Source organism: Oncorhynchus tshawytscha, unplaced genomic scaffold, assembly GCF_018296145.1.
Source record: "Oncorhynchus tshawytscha isolate Ot180627B unplaced genomic scaffold, Otsh_v2.0 Un_contig_18214_pilon_pilon, whole genome shotgun sequence".
Taxonomy (NCBI): Eukaryota; Metazoa; Chordata; class Actinopteri; order Salmoniformes; family Salmonidae; genus Oncorhynchus; species Oncorhynchus tshawytscha.
Genome location: NW_024608197.1, coordinates 24852 through 41546, shown reverse-complemented (window position 1 = coordinate 41546; position 16695 = coordinate 24852). Strand labels below are relative to the sequence as shown.

Genomic DNA, 16695 nt, shown 5'->3' with positions numbered 1-16695 from the left:
CACCCTCAATGAGTTTCCTGAGGTAAGATGTAATCTCTTAAAGGTCCAATGCAGCCGTTATCTCAATATCAAATCATTTCTGGCTAACAATTAAGTACCTTACTGTGATTGTTTTCAATTGAAATGATCCGAAATAATCATATCTTAATAGCAAAGAGCAATTTCTCAAGAAAATTATTTTGCTATGACTGTCTGGGAATTGTCTGAGTGGGGAGGGGAAAACGGAAAACTAGCTGTTATTGGCAGAGAGGTTTGGAATGCTTTCTTATTGGTCTATTAACTAATTTGTCAACAGGCAAGCCAAAACTCCATCCCACCAAACAGGCAGAAATTTCAGCCGTATTTCAAACAACTCTTACACTAAAAGGGCATTATCATAATTTTCTACAATTTCACAGTATTATTCCAACCTCATAGTGTGGAAATATATAAAAACACAGGAAATTACGTTTTTGACAGCACTGGGCCTTTAAATTTGTACAACTTTTTGTTACAGCTACCACCCACAAATGGGTTTCATTAGGTAAAATACAACATTGGCACCTCCTCACCACTGATGAAAGGCGTCTGCATGCTTCCCAGCCAAAACAGTTTATGCATATATTATGACAACATTGTGACATTTTGGTTCTTTTTTTTGGACTTCGGCAGGGTTTTTCAGTTGTTCAGGCACACAACATTTTCTTGAGGCAAGCCCAAAGTCGGTGTCATTGCCGGGGTCGGTACCCAAAGCCGATGTCGGTAGCCGACTCGTCGACAATTGGTCAACAGTAAGGATTCTTCAATTAAGTGCCTGTTGTCATTCAAAGGAGACGACTCCTTCTCATGCACATTTTTTCACTTGAGAAATACTGCACCAAACATCCTAGTCAGATGCAAAATTATGTGACGAAGATCTCTCTGCAAAAACATGTCAAAATGAATTACAGATTTCTTAAATGATCTTAGATTAATTCTGACTATTTTGAGGAAGTGTATACTGGCTACAGCGTTTGAAAATTGACAAACAGTATTATTGTCGCTTTTTTTCTAATTTTTCAAGCGAAAGTATTTTTAAGGTAGAATAGAAGCACACTCGTTAGGTTCTGCTAGGCGCCAGGCAAATTGAAGCATGCTGACGCCTTAACACAGGTGTCTCAGGAAACAGAGGAGGGAAAGTGCCCCAATCCACATCAATGGGAGTCAGTAGTTTTAAACTCCTCAACGTCCACATCACAGAGGACTTGACATGGATCAACAACACCAAAACTCTTGTCAAGAGGATGCAACAGCGTCTCTACTTCCTGAGGCAGCTAAAGAAATTTGGCATGCCACCCCAGGTCCTCTTCAAATACTACCGCTACACCATCAGAGCGTCCTGACTGGTTGCATCACAGCCTGGTGCGGGAATTGCTCCATCCATGACCACAAGACCCTCCAGCAGGTGGTGAGGGACAGCCCAGCACAGGACATCTACATGAAACGGTGCCTGAGGAAGGCCCGCAGCATCATCACGGACCCCACACATATCAGCTAAGAGTTGTTCACTCCATTACCATCGGGCAGACATAATTGGAGCATGAAGTCTGATACCAACAGGCTCAGAGACAGTTTCTATCTACAAGCCATCAGACTGCTGAACACTTGAACTGGTCTGACCACCTGCTCTGATTCTCCACACCTTAGCACACATGCACTCACGCACACACCAACACACACAGTCGTGTTTAATTAACTAACCTTGTGGGGACACACAATTAATAACCGTTCAAAATCCTATTTTCCCTAACCACTAAACCAAACCCAGTACATCACTGGGGCCAAGCTTCCAGCCATCCCGGACCTCTATACCAGGTGGTGTCAGAGGAAGGCCCTAAAATGGTCAAAGACTAAGAATTTATTTGGAAGGTGTATACCATGTGTATCCTGTACATACGACTAATAAAACTTGAAACATTCATGAACATGAAATAACCAGGCCTTGATCTTGAGCCTTGGTATAGTCCATCACCCTTAACGGGTTAGCTGAGATAGTGTCATGTGTTACATTCTACCACCCATGAAGGGTTAGCTGAGGTATTGTGCTGGCTTTGGACCTGCTCATAAAATGAACAAGGTCCCTGTGAATCAGTTGTTGTTACGCTCCTGCTCATATAAAATTAACCAGAATCAGATGGAAGTTTCACCTAAGGTCCTTGGTTCCGCTGAGGCTTTCACCTCAGCCACCGTGATCAGAGTTAATGGACGTGAAAGTAGCAACCTTGAATCATGTGGAGTTTCCTCCCTCTAAAGTTTCAACTTAATGATTCCCACATTCATTTCCTACACCACATTCACACCCAGCAGCATCCACCAGTCACACATACACACATATCAGTACACTTCTGTATCATGGACAGAACAAGATTTTTTTAAAGAATGCTCACTTCATACACGTATGCCTGTTACGGCTCTCTTCCATCTCCTCCGATGAAGAGGTAGAACAAGGATCAGACCAAAATGCAGCGTGATGATGATTCATTATATATTTTAATGAAGGAAAACCTATACATACAGAAACTACAAAACTACAAAACTAACAAAATGAAATAATGAAAACCGAAACAGCCTATTTGGTGAAATACAAAACACTAAGACAGGAACAATCACCCACGAAAACACTCACAGAATATGGCTGCCTAAATATGGTTCCCAATCAGAGACAACGATAATCACCTGACTCTGATTGAGAACCGCCTCAGGCAGCCATAGACTACGTAGACACCCCACAAAACCCTAAGACAAAAACACACCACAATAACCCATGTCACACCCTGGCCTGACCAAATAATTAAAAGAAAACACAAAATACTAAGACCAAGGCGTGACAATGCCTAACATTCCATACATCAATAATACTTTGCTTCTACTGAGGCAGGCCCTGATATCCTAATGTCACCGCACCAATGTTCTTTAAATGACTTGAGAGATTCTCACATCAGTCACCCACTGGGCACAGACGTCAATTCAATGTCTATTCAACATTGGTTCAACATAATTTCATCAAATGACATGGAAACAATGTTTATTCAACCAGTGTGTGCCCAGTGAGTAGTCAGAGAGCTGAACAGAGTATCATATCATACAGAGCATGACTGAAGTCCTTACTCTACTGCTTTCTCTAAGCAGGCCCTGATATTGTCACACCCTGACCATAGTTTGCTTTGTATGTTTCTATGTTTTGTTTGGTCAGGGTGTGATCTGAGTGGGCATTCTATGTTACATGTCTAGTTTGTCTATTTCTATGTTTGGCCTGATATGGTTCTCAATCAGAGGCAGGTGTTAGTCATTGTCTCTGATTGGGAACCATATTTAGGTAGACTGTTTGTTGGGTTTTGTGGGTGGTTGTCTCCTGTGTCAGTGTTTGTACCACATGGGACTGTTTCAGGTTTTCACGGTTTTGTGGTTGATTCATGTATGGTTTCATTATTAAAGAACCATGAATTATAACCACGCTGCATTTTGGTCCGCCTCTCCTTCACCGGAAGAAAACGTTACAGATATACCTTTAACCCAAACACCAGACATGCTCGAGATGAAGATGCTACAAGCTATTTAGGTCAGAGGCATTGTGATGTGCTGTTTTATTCTTTTTTTTTGACAAAATGTTGCTCTTTGATGGTCCAATTACCCTTTGTGTTGAATGAGTGAGAGTTGCAGATAAGTGAGAACTGGGTTAATGTCAACTTGTGTAAAGTTGTGAGAGTTGGTAAACACAAGGATGCAGCTGTCAGCATTGGTGTGCTTTGTCAGCAGCTACTGGCTGTTGGGCAGGTGGTAAATTGGCTGTGCCAAATAATTGACGTTTTGTGCCTCCACCTAGCCCCAGTAAACACAATTTTCTGAGTCCGAACAATGCAATGTTTCTATCTAGGACACAGGAAGGAATTAAACATGCCCTCCCAAGCAAAAAAGGCAGTAACTGCTCAGAGTGGAACTGAGAAAAATGGCTTCAAAGTTTTTTATTTGTCCTGCCAAATTAATTCTAGGGAGATCATTGGAGATGTAATGATCTGTTTCCTTACTATGAGTAATTTTTTTAATTCATGTTGACCCTGACCTCTGACATGACCTTTGACCCTTAAACGGCAGTTACTACCTTCTTCCTTGGCGTGATATGTTATAAATTGCAGGGTAATACCAAAGCAAAGAGAAGTATCTGCCATTTTCATTTGTTTACTGTACTTCTCATTTATGCTATTAATACAAGAGCAGTCTAATTACCTACAGCGTTGAAACTGCATCTTGTGTGTCTTCCACTAAGATACCAGTTGCATTTACATAGAGATGTAGATTCTGCGTCAGTCACATTACCTACTGTGTTTGACAAGTTGTCCATGTCTTGTTATAAGATTAAATGTGAAAAGCAGCACTGCAATTGTTTGAATTACATGAAATGATTACCTGTCTTGTAATATATAATGATGGAACATGATAGAAGTATGACATAGGGTAATACAAATTATAAAAAATGACCATGAGATTGCTAATAAAAACATTTTATTTGTATTTTTTCAAATGACACTTTTGAATGAATAAATAAATAACAGCTTTAAGAATACATTTTAAACATATTTACATGTTCATAAGAGGACCCAAATGACATTTAGCTACAATTGATAAAATGCTGAACAATTACATTTTATTTTTAAGTAAAACTTCTTCAGTGCTCTTCCATATCACTCCTTATCCTCAGCAATGCTGTTCACAGCCAAGGCATTCCAGAACTGCCTTCGATTTGCAGGCATCAGATGACATAGCTTGGTGATTATGTCCAGCTTCTTGGGCTCTTCTATCCCGCTATCCTGTGTACGTAGTGTCGAGGGTGTCTCTAGAGTGACTCTTAATGATAAAGTCAAGCTCTGTGAAGTCCTTTTCTTCATGGGAGACTTTGTAGAAGAGGCTCCTGGATCCATGTCTCAACTGGATCTCAGCCATCTCTGCCAGCTTTGGTGCTGCTGCCTTCTTCAGCTTGATGATGGAATGGCCAGCTTTCCATGCCAGGATGTTTTCCTTTTTCATTTCAACCACCTCCACCTTGCCTGCATTGGAAGTGGCGACCACATGGAGGAAGTCCCCAAAGTCGTACACCACACCTGCAGGTTGAGCTTTCATTTCCTGTTCCATGCCATGGTGGAAACTGTCTGCACTCATGAAGGTGTGTCCTGGCTCGAAGAATGTGAGGGTGATGTTCTCCAAAGTTGAGTCAGCATTGACAACACTCACCAGTGATGTTAGGAGGCACCAGTTTTGTTTTGAGAAGTGCAGTTATCCACCCAATACACTGCATGCTTGACATCTCTCTCATTCTGCTGTTACCTAAGATGAAGTAATCTCCTCTGCCTTCCCGAACAGCTGTTCCTTCATGCCATACCACTGAGATTGTTTACTTCTTCTTTTGAGACTTCTTTCCAATGGTGGTGAATGTCTCGTGATAGGCAACGATTCTTCTTGTAAACAATGCTGTTTTCACACCTGGCATGTGAGGGAGCATGGTGACTTTTTGCATATCAACGCTCCTCACAGACCAATCCTCAGGCCAATCTTTCTGTGCATCAGCCTGCTAATGGCTTCTGCTCTGCCCTGCAGACTTCTTATGTTCCTCATATTTCCTGCATTGCATGCAGTCGGGGTTGGTGATGGTGAATTCAGGTGCTGCATGGCTGTTGTCTTGGCAGGCTTGGGTTTCCATGGCCTCATTCTCCCTGTGCTCCATCTTCAGATGATGACCCTGCACCAAACAGAGCTCGCACTCCTCCTCTCCAAGCTTCACAAAGCTGATGTTCCTTCCCTTTACCGCCTTGCGATAGGTTTCCTAACCGCAGCTGGCCTTTTTGTTCTTCTCCTTGTAGTCATTATGCATGAACCGAATATTGACGTCACTAGGTAGGTAGAGGCGATGTGGGGCATGCTCTCGTCTGTAGTGGCTGATTTAGGGATGGAAGGACTCAATCTGTTGCAGGATTGGATTCATGTTCAATTTGCTCGCTGAAGCTATCTTTCCCCTCTGATCCTTTGGTGGAATCAGTTTGGTGGTGATTGATTGTCATTTTTGGGATGGTAGCCAAATGTTGTCAGAAAAAACACTTGCACACCTGTTGTGCAGAACCGCTCTGGTTTGAAAGATTGTACAGAAACGACCTGCTGCATCGACTGTCAGCACCAACAGTGATATTTTTCTTAGATTGCTGTGCCACCATGTGGAAGATCCATGTACTCTTCTCCTTATACTTATACTATCTCCCAATACTTTTCCCATATTTTCTTTTTCCTACCCTGTGAAATATTCTGAGTACATTGTCTCTTGCATTTGGGACCACATGGCTTACACATTGGTGGAATCTTGGATTTCTTGTTTGATAGGTTGTCTGGATAAACTTTACAACCAATTACATTTTATAACCTATGTTTCAGTACCCTCATTAACTGTTAGTTTATGACATCAATATACACTGAGTGTACAAAAAATATGTGTGTGTTGACACATTGTCATGAGTGTGTGATGCAATACCACTGGTGACATTGTGGCCTCATTGAAAGAGTGTGTGCGTTAGTGGTGCACGTCTCAGCTGTTGGTTCACCCACCCACAATTGCTAATACCCCCCGACTGTATGTGATAAAGTATATATGTGATAACGGCCCGCACCCAACCCCTTATGCTTGATCCAAAAATGTGGTCATATGTATTCTTCGTATGGAGGGTGTGACGCAATTGCAGAGCCGCCGGAGGCATGCAGAGGCCAAATCAAAATCCATAGCGCATTGTCGTGCGTCTCTCAAATTGTGTAACAATGCGGGGGGCTCCGTATAGCTCCGCATTGACATTATTGGTTGACTGTAGGTGGAGGCGGGAGGTCCAGTATAAACACAAACTCACTTCCTTGACAACTTCCTTCACAATAGCTCTGCTCCGCTAAGCGCAAGAAGAATGAAAGTCCTGACGTCTGCGGCTGCTGCATCGCAGTAAATGCTGTACGGCCACTTCAGATGGCGGATTGACCACGCAGAGCCTATAACCCTCAAATATACACTGAGTGTACAAAACAACACCTGCTCTTTCCATGACATAGACTGACCAGGTGAATCCAGGTGAAATCTATGATACGTTATTGATGTCACCTTTAAATGTAAAATCCCTGGTTCTGGTACCGGTTCCGACCGACATTTTCGCAAATAAATAGTTCTGTGGGCACCATAGATCAAAATGGCTTGCATTGAGTGATAGCCCTGGTTCCAACGGACATTGTATGATATTTATTGAACCTGTATGACACAGGATGTGAAATCTGAAAACACTAGAAACTCTTCTGACAGTCCAGCAACTCCTTCACTCATGCCGCCAAACATACCCCCATAAAACTGACTATCCTACCGATCCTCGACTTCGGCGATGTAATTTACAAAATAGCCTCCAACACTCTACTCAGCAAACTGGATGCAGTCTATCACAGGTGCCATCCGTTTTGCCCCCAAAGCCCCATATACCACCCACCACTGCGACCTGTATGCTCTCATCGGCTGGCCCTCGCTACATATTCGTCGCCAGACCCACTGGCTCCAGGTCATCTATAAGTCTTTGCTAGGTAAAGCTCCGCCTTATCTCAACTCACTGGTCTCGATAACAACACCCACCCGTAGCACGCGCTCCAGCAGGTATATCTCACTGGTCATCCCCAAAGCCAACACCTCCTTTGGCCACCTTTCCTTCCAGTTTTCTGCTGCCAATGACTGGAACGAATTGCAAAAATTGCTGAAGTTGGAGACATATCTCACCCACTAACTTTAAACATCAGCTATCTGAGCAGCTAACCGATCGCTGCAGCTGTACACAGCCCATATGTAAATAGCCCATCCAATCTACCTACCTCATCCTCATATTGTTTTTATTTACTTTTTTGCTCTTTTGCACACCAGTACTTCTACTTGCACATCATCATCTGCACATCTATCACTCCAGTGTCAATTTTCTTAATTCTAATTACTTTGCCACTATTGCCTATTTATTGCCTCCTCACGCCATTTGCACACACTGTATATAGACTTTTTAAAATGGTATTATTGACTGTACGTTTGTTTATTCCATGTGAAACTCTGTGTTGTTGTTTGTGTTGCACTGCTTTGCTTTATCCTGGCCAAGTCACAGTTGTAAATGAGAACTTGTTCGCAAATGGCCTACCTGGTTAAATAAAGGTGAAATAAAACAAATAAAAAACTCCTGGCTGAACCCTACCTCAGCCACTGACAAAACACATGCCTGATTCTTAAAAGACTCTACATGGTCAATCCAATGTCTGCAGTGGCGTACAGCATTTATACTTCTTGCCTTTGCTGCGCAGATCAGAGCTGTTGTCAAGGAAGTTGTTTACAGGACCTCCCGTCCTCACCTTCCGTCAACCAATGTCAATGCGGAGCTTGACAGAGCCCTTCGCATTGTTATAACATTTGGAGAGACGCATGGCAATGCGCATTTTGGCCTCTGCATGCCTCCACACGTCGCTGCAATAGCTTCACACCATCCATTCCACGTCCCCGACCACATTATTTGACCAAGCATACATTGGCTTTGAGCCTACATTGTAGAGTAGCATGAGAGAGTGGTTAAATCACTGTAGCACATTCAGAGATCGATTTATAGCCATTCATCTAAAATAATTTGTAGATTTTAAACAAAAAACACTTTTTGTTTGTCATGAATGGATAAGATTTAATGAGTTCAGGAAGCCAAGCTAGATGGGGGCAGACGTTTTGATCAAGTGAGACCTTTAGAAAATATGCACATTTTCTCAAACACTAAACATACACATATGTATTTTACAGTTATAAAGAAGGTGACATCTTATAGTTAGACATTTTATTTGATTATGTAAAGCATATAAGTCAAGTCTTATTCTTACAGTTTTGTTGAATAGGAAATACATCATAAAATATGTTATATTTTTATCATATTTGTACTATTTACTTGAGCTTGTGTCCTCACAAGTGACCACACCTCAGCAATTTATCATTATTTTTTATTATTATTATTTTTTCGAAAGTTGAGATTTGAACCTTTCTTGGAGTATGTAGCATTACTAGTTATTGTTTATGGCCCTCTCATGATAAACAATTACTTTTGGGGATTACGTAGATTACATTTTGTTACATTTAACTGGTTAAATCCACTTCAATCAGTGTAGATGAAGGGAAGGAGACAGATTAAAGAATTTTAAAGTCTTGAGACAATTGAGACATGGATTGTGTATGTATGCCAATCAGAGGGTGAATGGGCAAGACAAAAGTTTACTCACAGACATTATTTTAACGGTTTTCGAAACTTCAGAGTGTTTTCTATCCAATGCTACCAATTAAAGTGGGGGAAAAAAGTATTTAGTCGGCCACCAATTGTGCAAGTTCTCCCACTTAAAAAGATGAGAGAGGCCTGTAATTTTCATCATAGGTACACTTCAACTATGACTATGACAGAGAAAAAAAATCCAGAAAATCACATTGTAGGATTTTTAATGAATTTATTTGCAAATTATGGTGGAAAATTTGCTGCAGGAGGGACTGGTGCATTTCACAAAATAGATGGCTTCATGAGGCAGGAAAATTATGTGAATACACTGAAGCAACATCTCAAAACATCAGTCAGAAAGTTAAAGCTTGGTCGCAAATGGGTCTTCCAAATGGACAATGACCTCAAGCATCCTTCCAAAGTTGTGGCAAAACGGCTTAAGGACAACAAAGTCAAGGTATTGGAGTGGCCACCACAAAGCCCTGACTTCAATCCTACAGAAAATGTGTGGGCAGAACTGAAAAACCATGTGCGAGCAAGGAGACCTACAAACCTGACTCAGTTACACCAGCTCTGTCAGGAGGAATGGGCCAAAATTCACCCAACTTATTGTGAGAAGCTTGTGGAAGACTAACTGAAACGTTTGACCCAAGTTAAACCATTTAAAGGCAATGCTACCAAATACTAATTGAGTGTATGTAAACTTCTGACCCACTGGGAATGTAATGAAAGAAATAAAAGCTGAAATTAATCATTCTCTCTACTATTATTCTGACATTTCACATTCTTAAAATAAAGTGGTGATCCTAACTGACCTAAAACAGGACATTTTTCCTGGATTAAACGTCAGGAATTGTGAAAAACTGAGTTTAAATGTATTTGGCTAAGGTGCATGTAAACTTCTGACTTCCACTGTATAGCACATGATATGCTTCCTAGCATTGGGAGGAAGTGTATGATGAATGTCATTAATTGAAAAGTGCAAATGAGAGATTGTGAGACCTAGTGGCAAAGGAAACGAGACAGTCTTATTCATGGGTTGGATTTTCAACCAATGTTTATGGCATTATGTTGCAGCATTTTCTGTTGTGATTATATGATACACTGTATGACAATGACCCAGCAGTCCTCTGCTCTGGATGGCTGACTGTCTGGTACACACAGTGGTTATTAACTGTGTGTAGCATACCAGACAGACAGAGAGAACTGTGGTGATGATAGTACTGTTTATCTGCTACAGCTGTTCAGTGTCATGTAGTGTCAGTATTTAGTCACATGGTGATGGTTCTTCCCATTATTTAAAAACAAGTCTAGCCTGAAACTTGTAGCCACACAACTGTAATAGAAGAATTTATCATGGTTTTGTATACTTATCTGAATTTGCCCTATTTTTCCACCATGATAATGCCAATCAACTAAGTAGGACTACACCATAAATAAGTAATTTCACTGCTGGTATCTCATTCATGTGGCCACAGTTAGACTCTCAGAACCTATTTTAATGTGTGGCATCCATTGTGTTTGGGATTCTGAGATATTTTGTGTCGATCAGACTATGACATCTGTTCTGCTGTTGTCACTTCTGGGAAATTCAAATACCCTCTTCAAAATACCTGTTACGTAATATCATGAATTGTCAGCATCTCTGCTAAGAAAATGTAGTCTACGTGACTGTTTAGTGTATTGTTTAGTTCCTTATTTGATTAATCCTGTTAATTGTGTAAGGCCAGCCGTTTTTAAAGTGTGACCTGACATGGGAAAAACTCTGGGTCGATCCTTGTGAGCCTTAGCCTAGTATTTTTGTTTTGTTTTGTCTGGTGGTCTGGAAAAACTCTAGGCCAGGGATCATCAACTAGATTCAGCCGCGGGCCGATTTCTTCTTGAGTGGTGCTGGAACATAGACTGCAAATTGACTGCAAGAAGCCCAAGAAGATATAATATTTGGCTAAAACATAATTATTTCAAACCTTGCTTGCATATGATCTCTCTATTATGGTTGAAAATAAATTTGAGGCATTCAGCAGACAATCTTATCATGAACAATTAGGCTTAAGTGCCTTGCTCAAGGGGAAACATATCATTTTCACCTAGTTGGCTCGGGAATTCGAACTAGCAATCTTTCAGTTACTGGCCCAGCGCTCTTAACCGCCAGGCTACCTGTCACCCAGATTGCTCAAATAAAAATCACTTGAAGCGGGCCGCCAGTTGGGGAATCCTGCTCTAAACTCTACTCATGTGATACCATTTTCATCCGTTTGCTATGGCTCACTGAGTAAGAAAGAATTTCAAACAAGTGCCTTGCTTTACCATATAGTTTACACAAGTTTGACCGAATAGAGTAATATTTTATATGAAAAAATGACGTGCTTTGACAGTCCCTCATTGCGCCAATCTCCTCCCCTTACGGCTTTTGACGACGTCATTCCCTATTTAACCACTGCGCAACGCTCACTATTATCAGTTTGCAGACGAGAGTAAAGGTTACCTGCTTCAACAGTGCTTGAACGGCAACCTTCTACTCTTTCGAAGCAATTTTTTTTTTTGATGAACTTAATCCCTTTTAAGTACCAAATTAGATCAAGCTACACATAACATTTCGGAACATCGTTAATACGAACAATTCGAATCACTCACACCACCACTTCGGACCAGAAAAAACGAGGTAAGACAAATAACCTATCTAGCTAAGAATAAATAAGTTACTAAACTAACGTTAGCTGGTTGGCATAATAGTTGGAAGGATTGTGTAACTTAACGTAGTTAGCTAACCACTGCCGCCCAAGGCCGTACTTAGTGAGGGTGGCTAGCTAACTACGTTAGGTAAAACTACGCTACCTACTGTAGCCAGCTAGTTAACGTTAAACGTTAACAAGCTTGCGACAATAACGTAACAACGCGGAGTAATCTTACAATGTTTAAATAGCTACTAGTAGTTAGCCAAGTTGTCTGTTATGGCGGGTTTTTTCGATATCACGGTGTTTTACTTCATGTCCTTATTTTGCCAAATTCTGGCGTCCAGTATTGGGAACTATTTTTCAGTGGTCGTCTCCTTGATTTGCCGTTGCGTCGTCACAGCACCAATTTAACTCGCTGCGATCCCATACGTAGCGTTTTCGCCATCTCCTACGCACACCGCGCCCTTTGTTCTTCTCTGCCTGTTTCAGTGCGCTCTCGTTTGCGATAGCATTTAGAGACTTTCCCCACTTAATTCTATCAACTAAACATTGTCTGTCCGAACTCGCTAAATATTAATTGGCAACACTGATGGCCTTGGTCGGTCAAGTGCGACGATCTATTATATTGGCAAGCTGGTTGATTTAACAATGGAAATGCATGCCGTCAGAGGCGAGATGCATCTAGCCAATCTTTTGTAAAAAAAAAAAATCAATTTCCTCGTTAACAACCTAAACATTTTATATTCGCTCAAATAAACTTCATGTATCAAAATAGTTTTTTTTTAAAACTGAAATTCTATTTAATTGGGTTAGTCAGTTAAGGCCAAACCTGAGGCACTGAGATGCAATGCCTTTGACCACTGTGATATCAATATAATGCCGAACATTTATTTTACTGTCAAAATTGACTACAGTGTAAATGGGATAATTTGCCAGTCGGGTCAAACAAAGTTTTGTGAAACTTGTGGTTGTGACTGCATCCCAACATAATTTGAGTTTGGATTTTTATCAATCCTGGCCACACCTGGCAGCCCGCATGTAATCATCAATTCGGAGTGCAGTTGCATGCAACCTTTCTAAATGTTGGTTTACTTCGGATATCCTTACAGGGCTAGTTGGGGACCTTCGGTAAGTTGGTGTACTGTATATGGGACTGTTTCTACATTTCAATGGCTTAACCTCAAACTAACTGAAATGTATACACATATTGAAAGCATTTCATGAGAACTAAAAGGTGTGCACAATAAATGTTGTTCCCATTTACACTGTAATTTATAGATGTTCCGAAGTAGCCCCAGAGGTTTATCGAAAGACCAACCCAAATCATAATTAGGACTCTTCCCACCTATCAAACCAATTCGTTTGAGTTCAGTCATAGCCGGTAGCACTTCTTAATGAACCAAATCAAAAACAAGGCTATATCAGGAAGTGCAGTCGCCCTTCTAGCAGACCATCTGCTTAATCTGTATGTATTTTGGGTGGCGTCGACCCTCTTACTTCCTCTCTGGGTGCGATGCGCATAGATACGGTCTAAGTATCTAGCTAAATAGAGGAATATATTGGTTTCACTTTTTAGTGTCAGCTGGATTTTCAATGACAACCTGCCGAAGTTGAAATGCATCAGTTGTTTTGATAGTTCCACACGGACACTGCGTGTGGAGGTGCAAGCTTCATAGAGTCCAAATACTTGCGAGACTCCCGCTCTTAGCCAACTAAAGGGCTATAGTGACACCTCATAACCAAACAAACCATTTATCTATTGCATGGACTATGACCCGATGGCACCAACTTTCTGTAACGTTAGACTGTGACTCTTCAATAATTCAATCTTGACTTTGGCATCAGTGCCCTCCATGCTGTTTTAAGTGCCGGAATTCATTGAACCAGAGTGTCCGAAACATGCCTGCCTTTCCTCTTTTAACAGTTAATGTATTTCAATTTCAGAAACATGCCTTCTGTGAGACAGAACTTCCATCAGGACTCTGAGGCTGCCATCAACCGGCAGATCAACCTGGAGCTGTACGCTTCCTATGTCTACCTGTCCATGGTAAGAGCAAGATACTTAAATGGAGATGTAGTAGGGAAGAAGGGTTTGGCAAGCGTGGTCAAGGACACTAGTATGACACATTGAATGACTGATGATTAGATTACAGGTCCACGGAGTCATGCGGTGTAAAGTTTACACCCCATGATGGTACAGATGGGTGCGTTCAACACCCTGGCCTCTGGCACTCATTTTAATACTAGGACTGGGCGGCATGGCCTAAATCCTCTTTGTTTTCGACCTTGTGAGTGATTTATTTTATTTAGTTATATCACACGCTTTGAAAAATTCACTTATTCAGAAGTCAGCAATAATCATGAATTCAGGCTTGTGAAATTATATCTAGGCTAAATATAAGCCTTCCACAACTGTAAGGCTCACTAATATATTAATCAAAGTATTTTAAAGTGCTTTCTTGCAGTAATGAGACTGATAACGGGAGGCTAGCATGTTTATGCCCCTAACTTTCTCACTTATTATCATTGTGCGCTAGGAATATGGGACCAAATATGTACATTTTAATACACTTGTTAATTTGTCTCAGTCCAACTCTTTTAGGGGACCATATGTTTAAAAAGTGCTGTACTTTCTAAATGGTTTACCTGATATGGGTGAAAATACCATAAATTAAAGTGGACAGTCTGCACTTGAACCCCAGTCATTGTATCATTTCAAGTGCTGGAGTACAGATCCAAAACAATGTCACTGTACCAATACTTGTGGAGCTCATTTTATCTGCTTGCTGATGGCACAGTGATCACTAAACACACATTGATTCCACTGATAGCAGCCACTACTTATGTCAAGATGAATATTTTGATATTGGGCTTTTTATTCAACAAAGTTAAGGTCTTGTGATCCACTTTTCATGATAGAAGTGGAACCAGCCAGGTAGCTTTGAACTAAAGGTCTTTTTCTCTCCGTCTCAGGCGTATTACTTTGATCGTGATGACCAGGCCCTACACAACTTTGCCAAGTTTTTCAAGAACCAGTCCCACGAAGAGCGTGAGCATGCTGAGAAGCTGATGAAAGTTCAGAACCAGAGGGGAGGGAGAATTTTCCTGCAGGACATCAAGGTGATTGTGTGTGCATGTGTGTGCGTCCATGTTTTGCCAGTTAGGAAATGCGTGCTTTCAACCGGAGTTTAGTGTGGAGATATGGTAGTGCCCATCTAGGGAGGGCCAATGGGAGATTGAGGGTGTGGGCCGCTTATCTCTCACAGACATTTAAACTGCTGCCAGTGATCAAAACTGTCAGGGAAAAATGAGAACATTAAACAGCAGCCATATTGGATCCTAGAGAATGACAGACTTTGCTTACAGAGTAATGCAATGAGGGGTTAAGAAAAAATACATTTTTTAAACTTGACTGATTGGCTGCTTAATGTGTACTCCAGTTTGTCTGACATAAGCTGGTAGGGGGTGGTGTGGCAGCACTACTACTGCTCTAACAGCATATGTATGGCTTGTTCCAGAAACCAGAGAAGGATGAGTGGGTTAGCGGTGTGGAGGCCCTTGAGAGTGCCCTGCAGCTGGAGAAGAGTGTAAACCAATCCCTGCTGGACCTGCACAAGGTCTGCTCTGAACACAACGACCCACACGTGAGTATTTGGAGACAAGAACTATACAAAGGCAAAATACCATGTTATTTTAACTGCAAGATGTTAAAAATGTCTGAGTAGTTTAAATCTGAATCTAATCCACCCACATTTCACATAATTTAGGATTTCATGAACAGTGCTCAAATATGAGAAGCCTGACCTATGTCAGATTTTTCCGTGTACACTTTCATCAGTTCAAGTCCAGTGGGGCACATGAAGGTTTTACTACTCTGGGTTGTAAAAAAAAATAACTTTTCCTCTATGGTCTAGAAGAACACTAGATTATTCATCCCTGTTCTGTTTGAGGCATCACTCCACTGAGTTTTGCTTAACTGTTTTTCCTTGTGCTCTTGTTTTCTTTCTCAGATGTGTGACTTCATTGAGACACACTACCTGGATGAGCAGGTGAAGTCTATAAAGGAGCTGGGTGACTGGGTGACCAACCTCCGCCGCATGGGTGCCCCGCAGAACGGCATGGCCGAGTACCTGTTTGACAAACACACTTTGGGGAAGGAGCGTGAATAGATAGACCATCCATTTTCTTGCTGAGTTCTGTCTTGCTTGATAGATCTGACTAGTCTATTTTTGTCAGGGACTGGCATCAATAAAGTTTATCCTTAAATCCTTAGTTTGCGCTAAGCTTCAACCTCCAGTTCCTATAAGCCAGTAGCTCTTTGCCTCTCCAAATTGACTGTATCCCCTGCTTTTGTTTTGATGGCAGTTGTCGTGAAATAAAAACTCTCTGGATTCTGATTTCTGTGTCTAAAGATTAGTCTAAATGGTCAGCATTCAGATAGTTAAACTGGTCTGACACAAAATGGATGGAATAAAGACCATTCAAGAAGCTTGAATTGAGTGACTATTGCTTAGAATGGCACTGATATTTCTAAAATTATTTAAGCAAATTCAGCTGATCCCATTGCAATAATATTAGTGTGTGCAGGGCCCCAGTGATTCAATGCTCTTAAAACCTCTTACGTCCACCTGAGACGCAGACGTCCCAACACCCAGGTGGCTCTGAAAGGCTTTAATACAGTACACCAAACATTAGGAACACCTTCCTAATATTGCGTTACTGTATCT

At 41.3% G+C, this 16695-nt stretch overlaps 1 protein-coding gene across 1 annotated transcript; it reads left to right on the top strand.

The window, feature by feature from the left end:
* Window positions 1–11733: 11733 nt before the first annotated feature.
* On the top strand, window positions 11734–16365 carry LOC112263807 (ferritin, heavy subunit). The gene is made up of 5 exons (XM_024440419.2): window positions 11734–11955; window positions 13913–14015; window positions 14942–15088; window positions 15487–15612; window positions 15979–16365. Exons 2-5 carry the CDS (start codon window positions 13917–13919, stop codon window positions 16135–16137), a joined length of 531 nt encoding a protein of 176 aa, XP_024296187.1. The 5' UTR covers window positions 11734–11955; window positions 13913–13916; the 3' UTR covers window positions 16138–16365.
* Window positions 16366–16695: the final 330 nt, after the last annotated feature.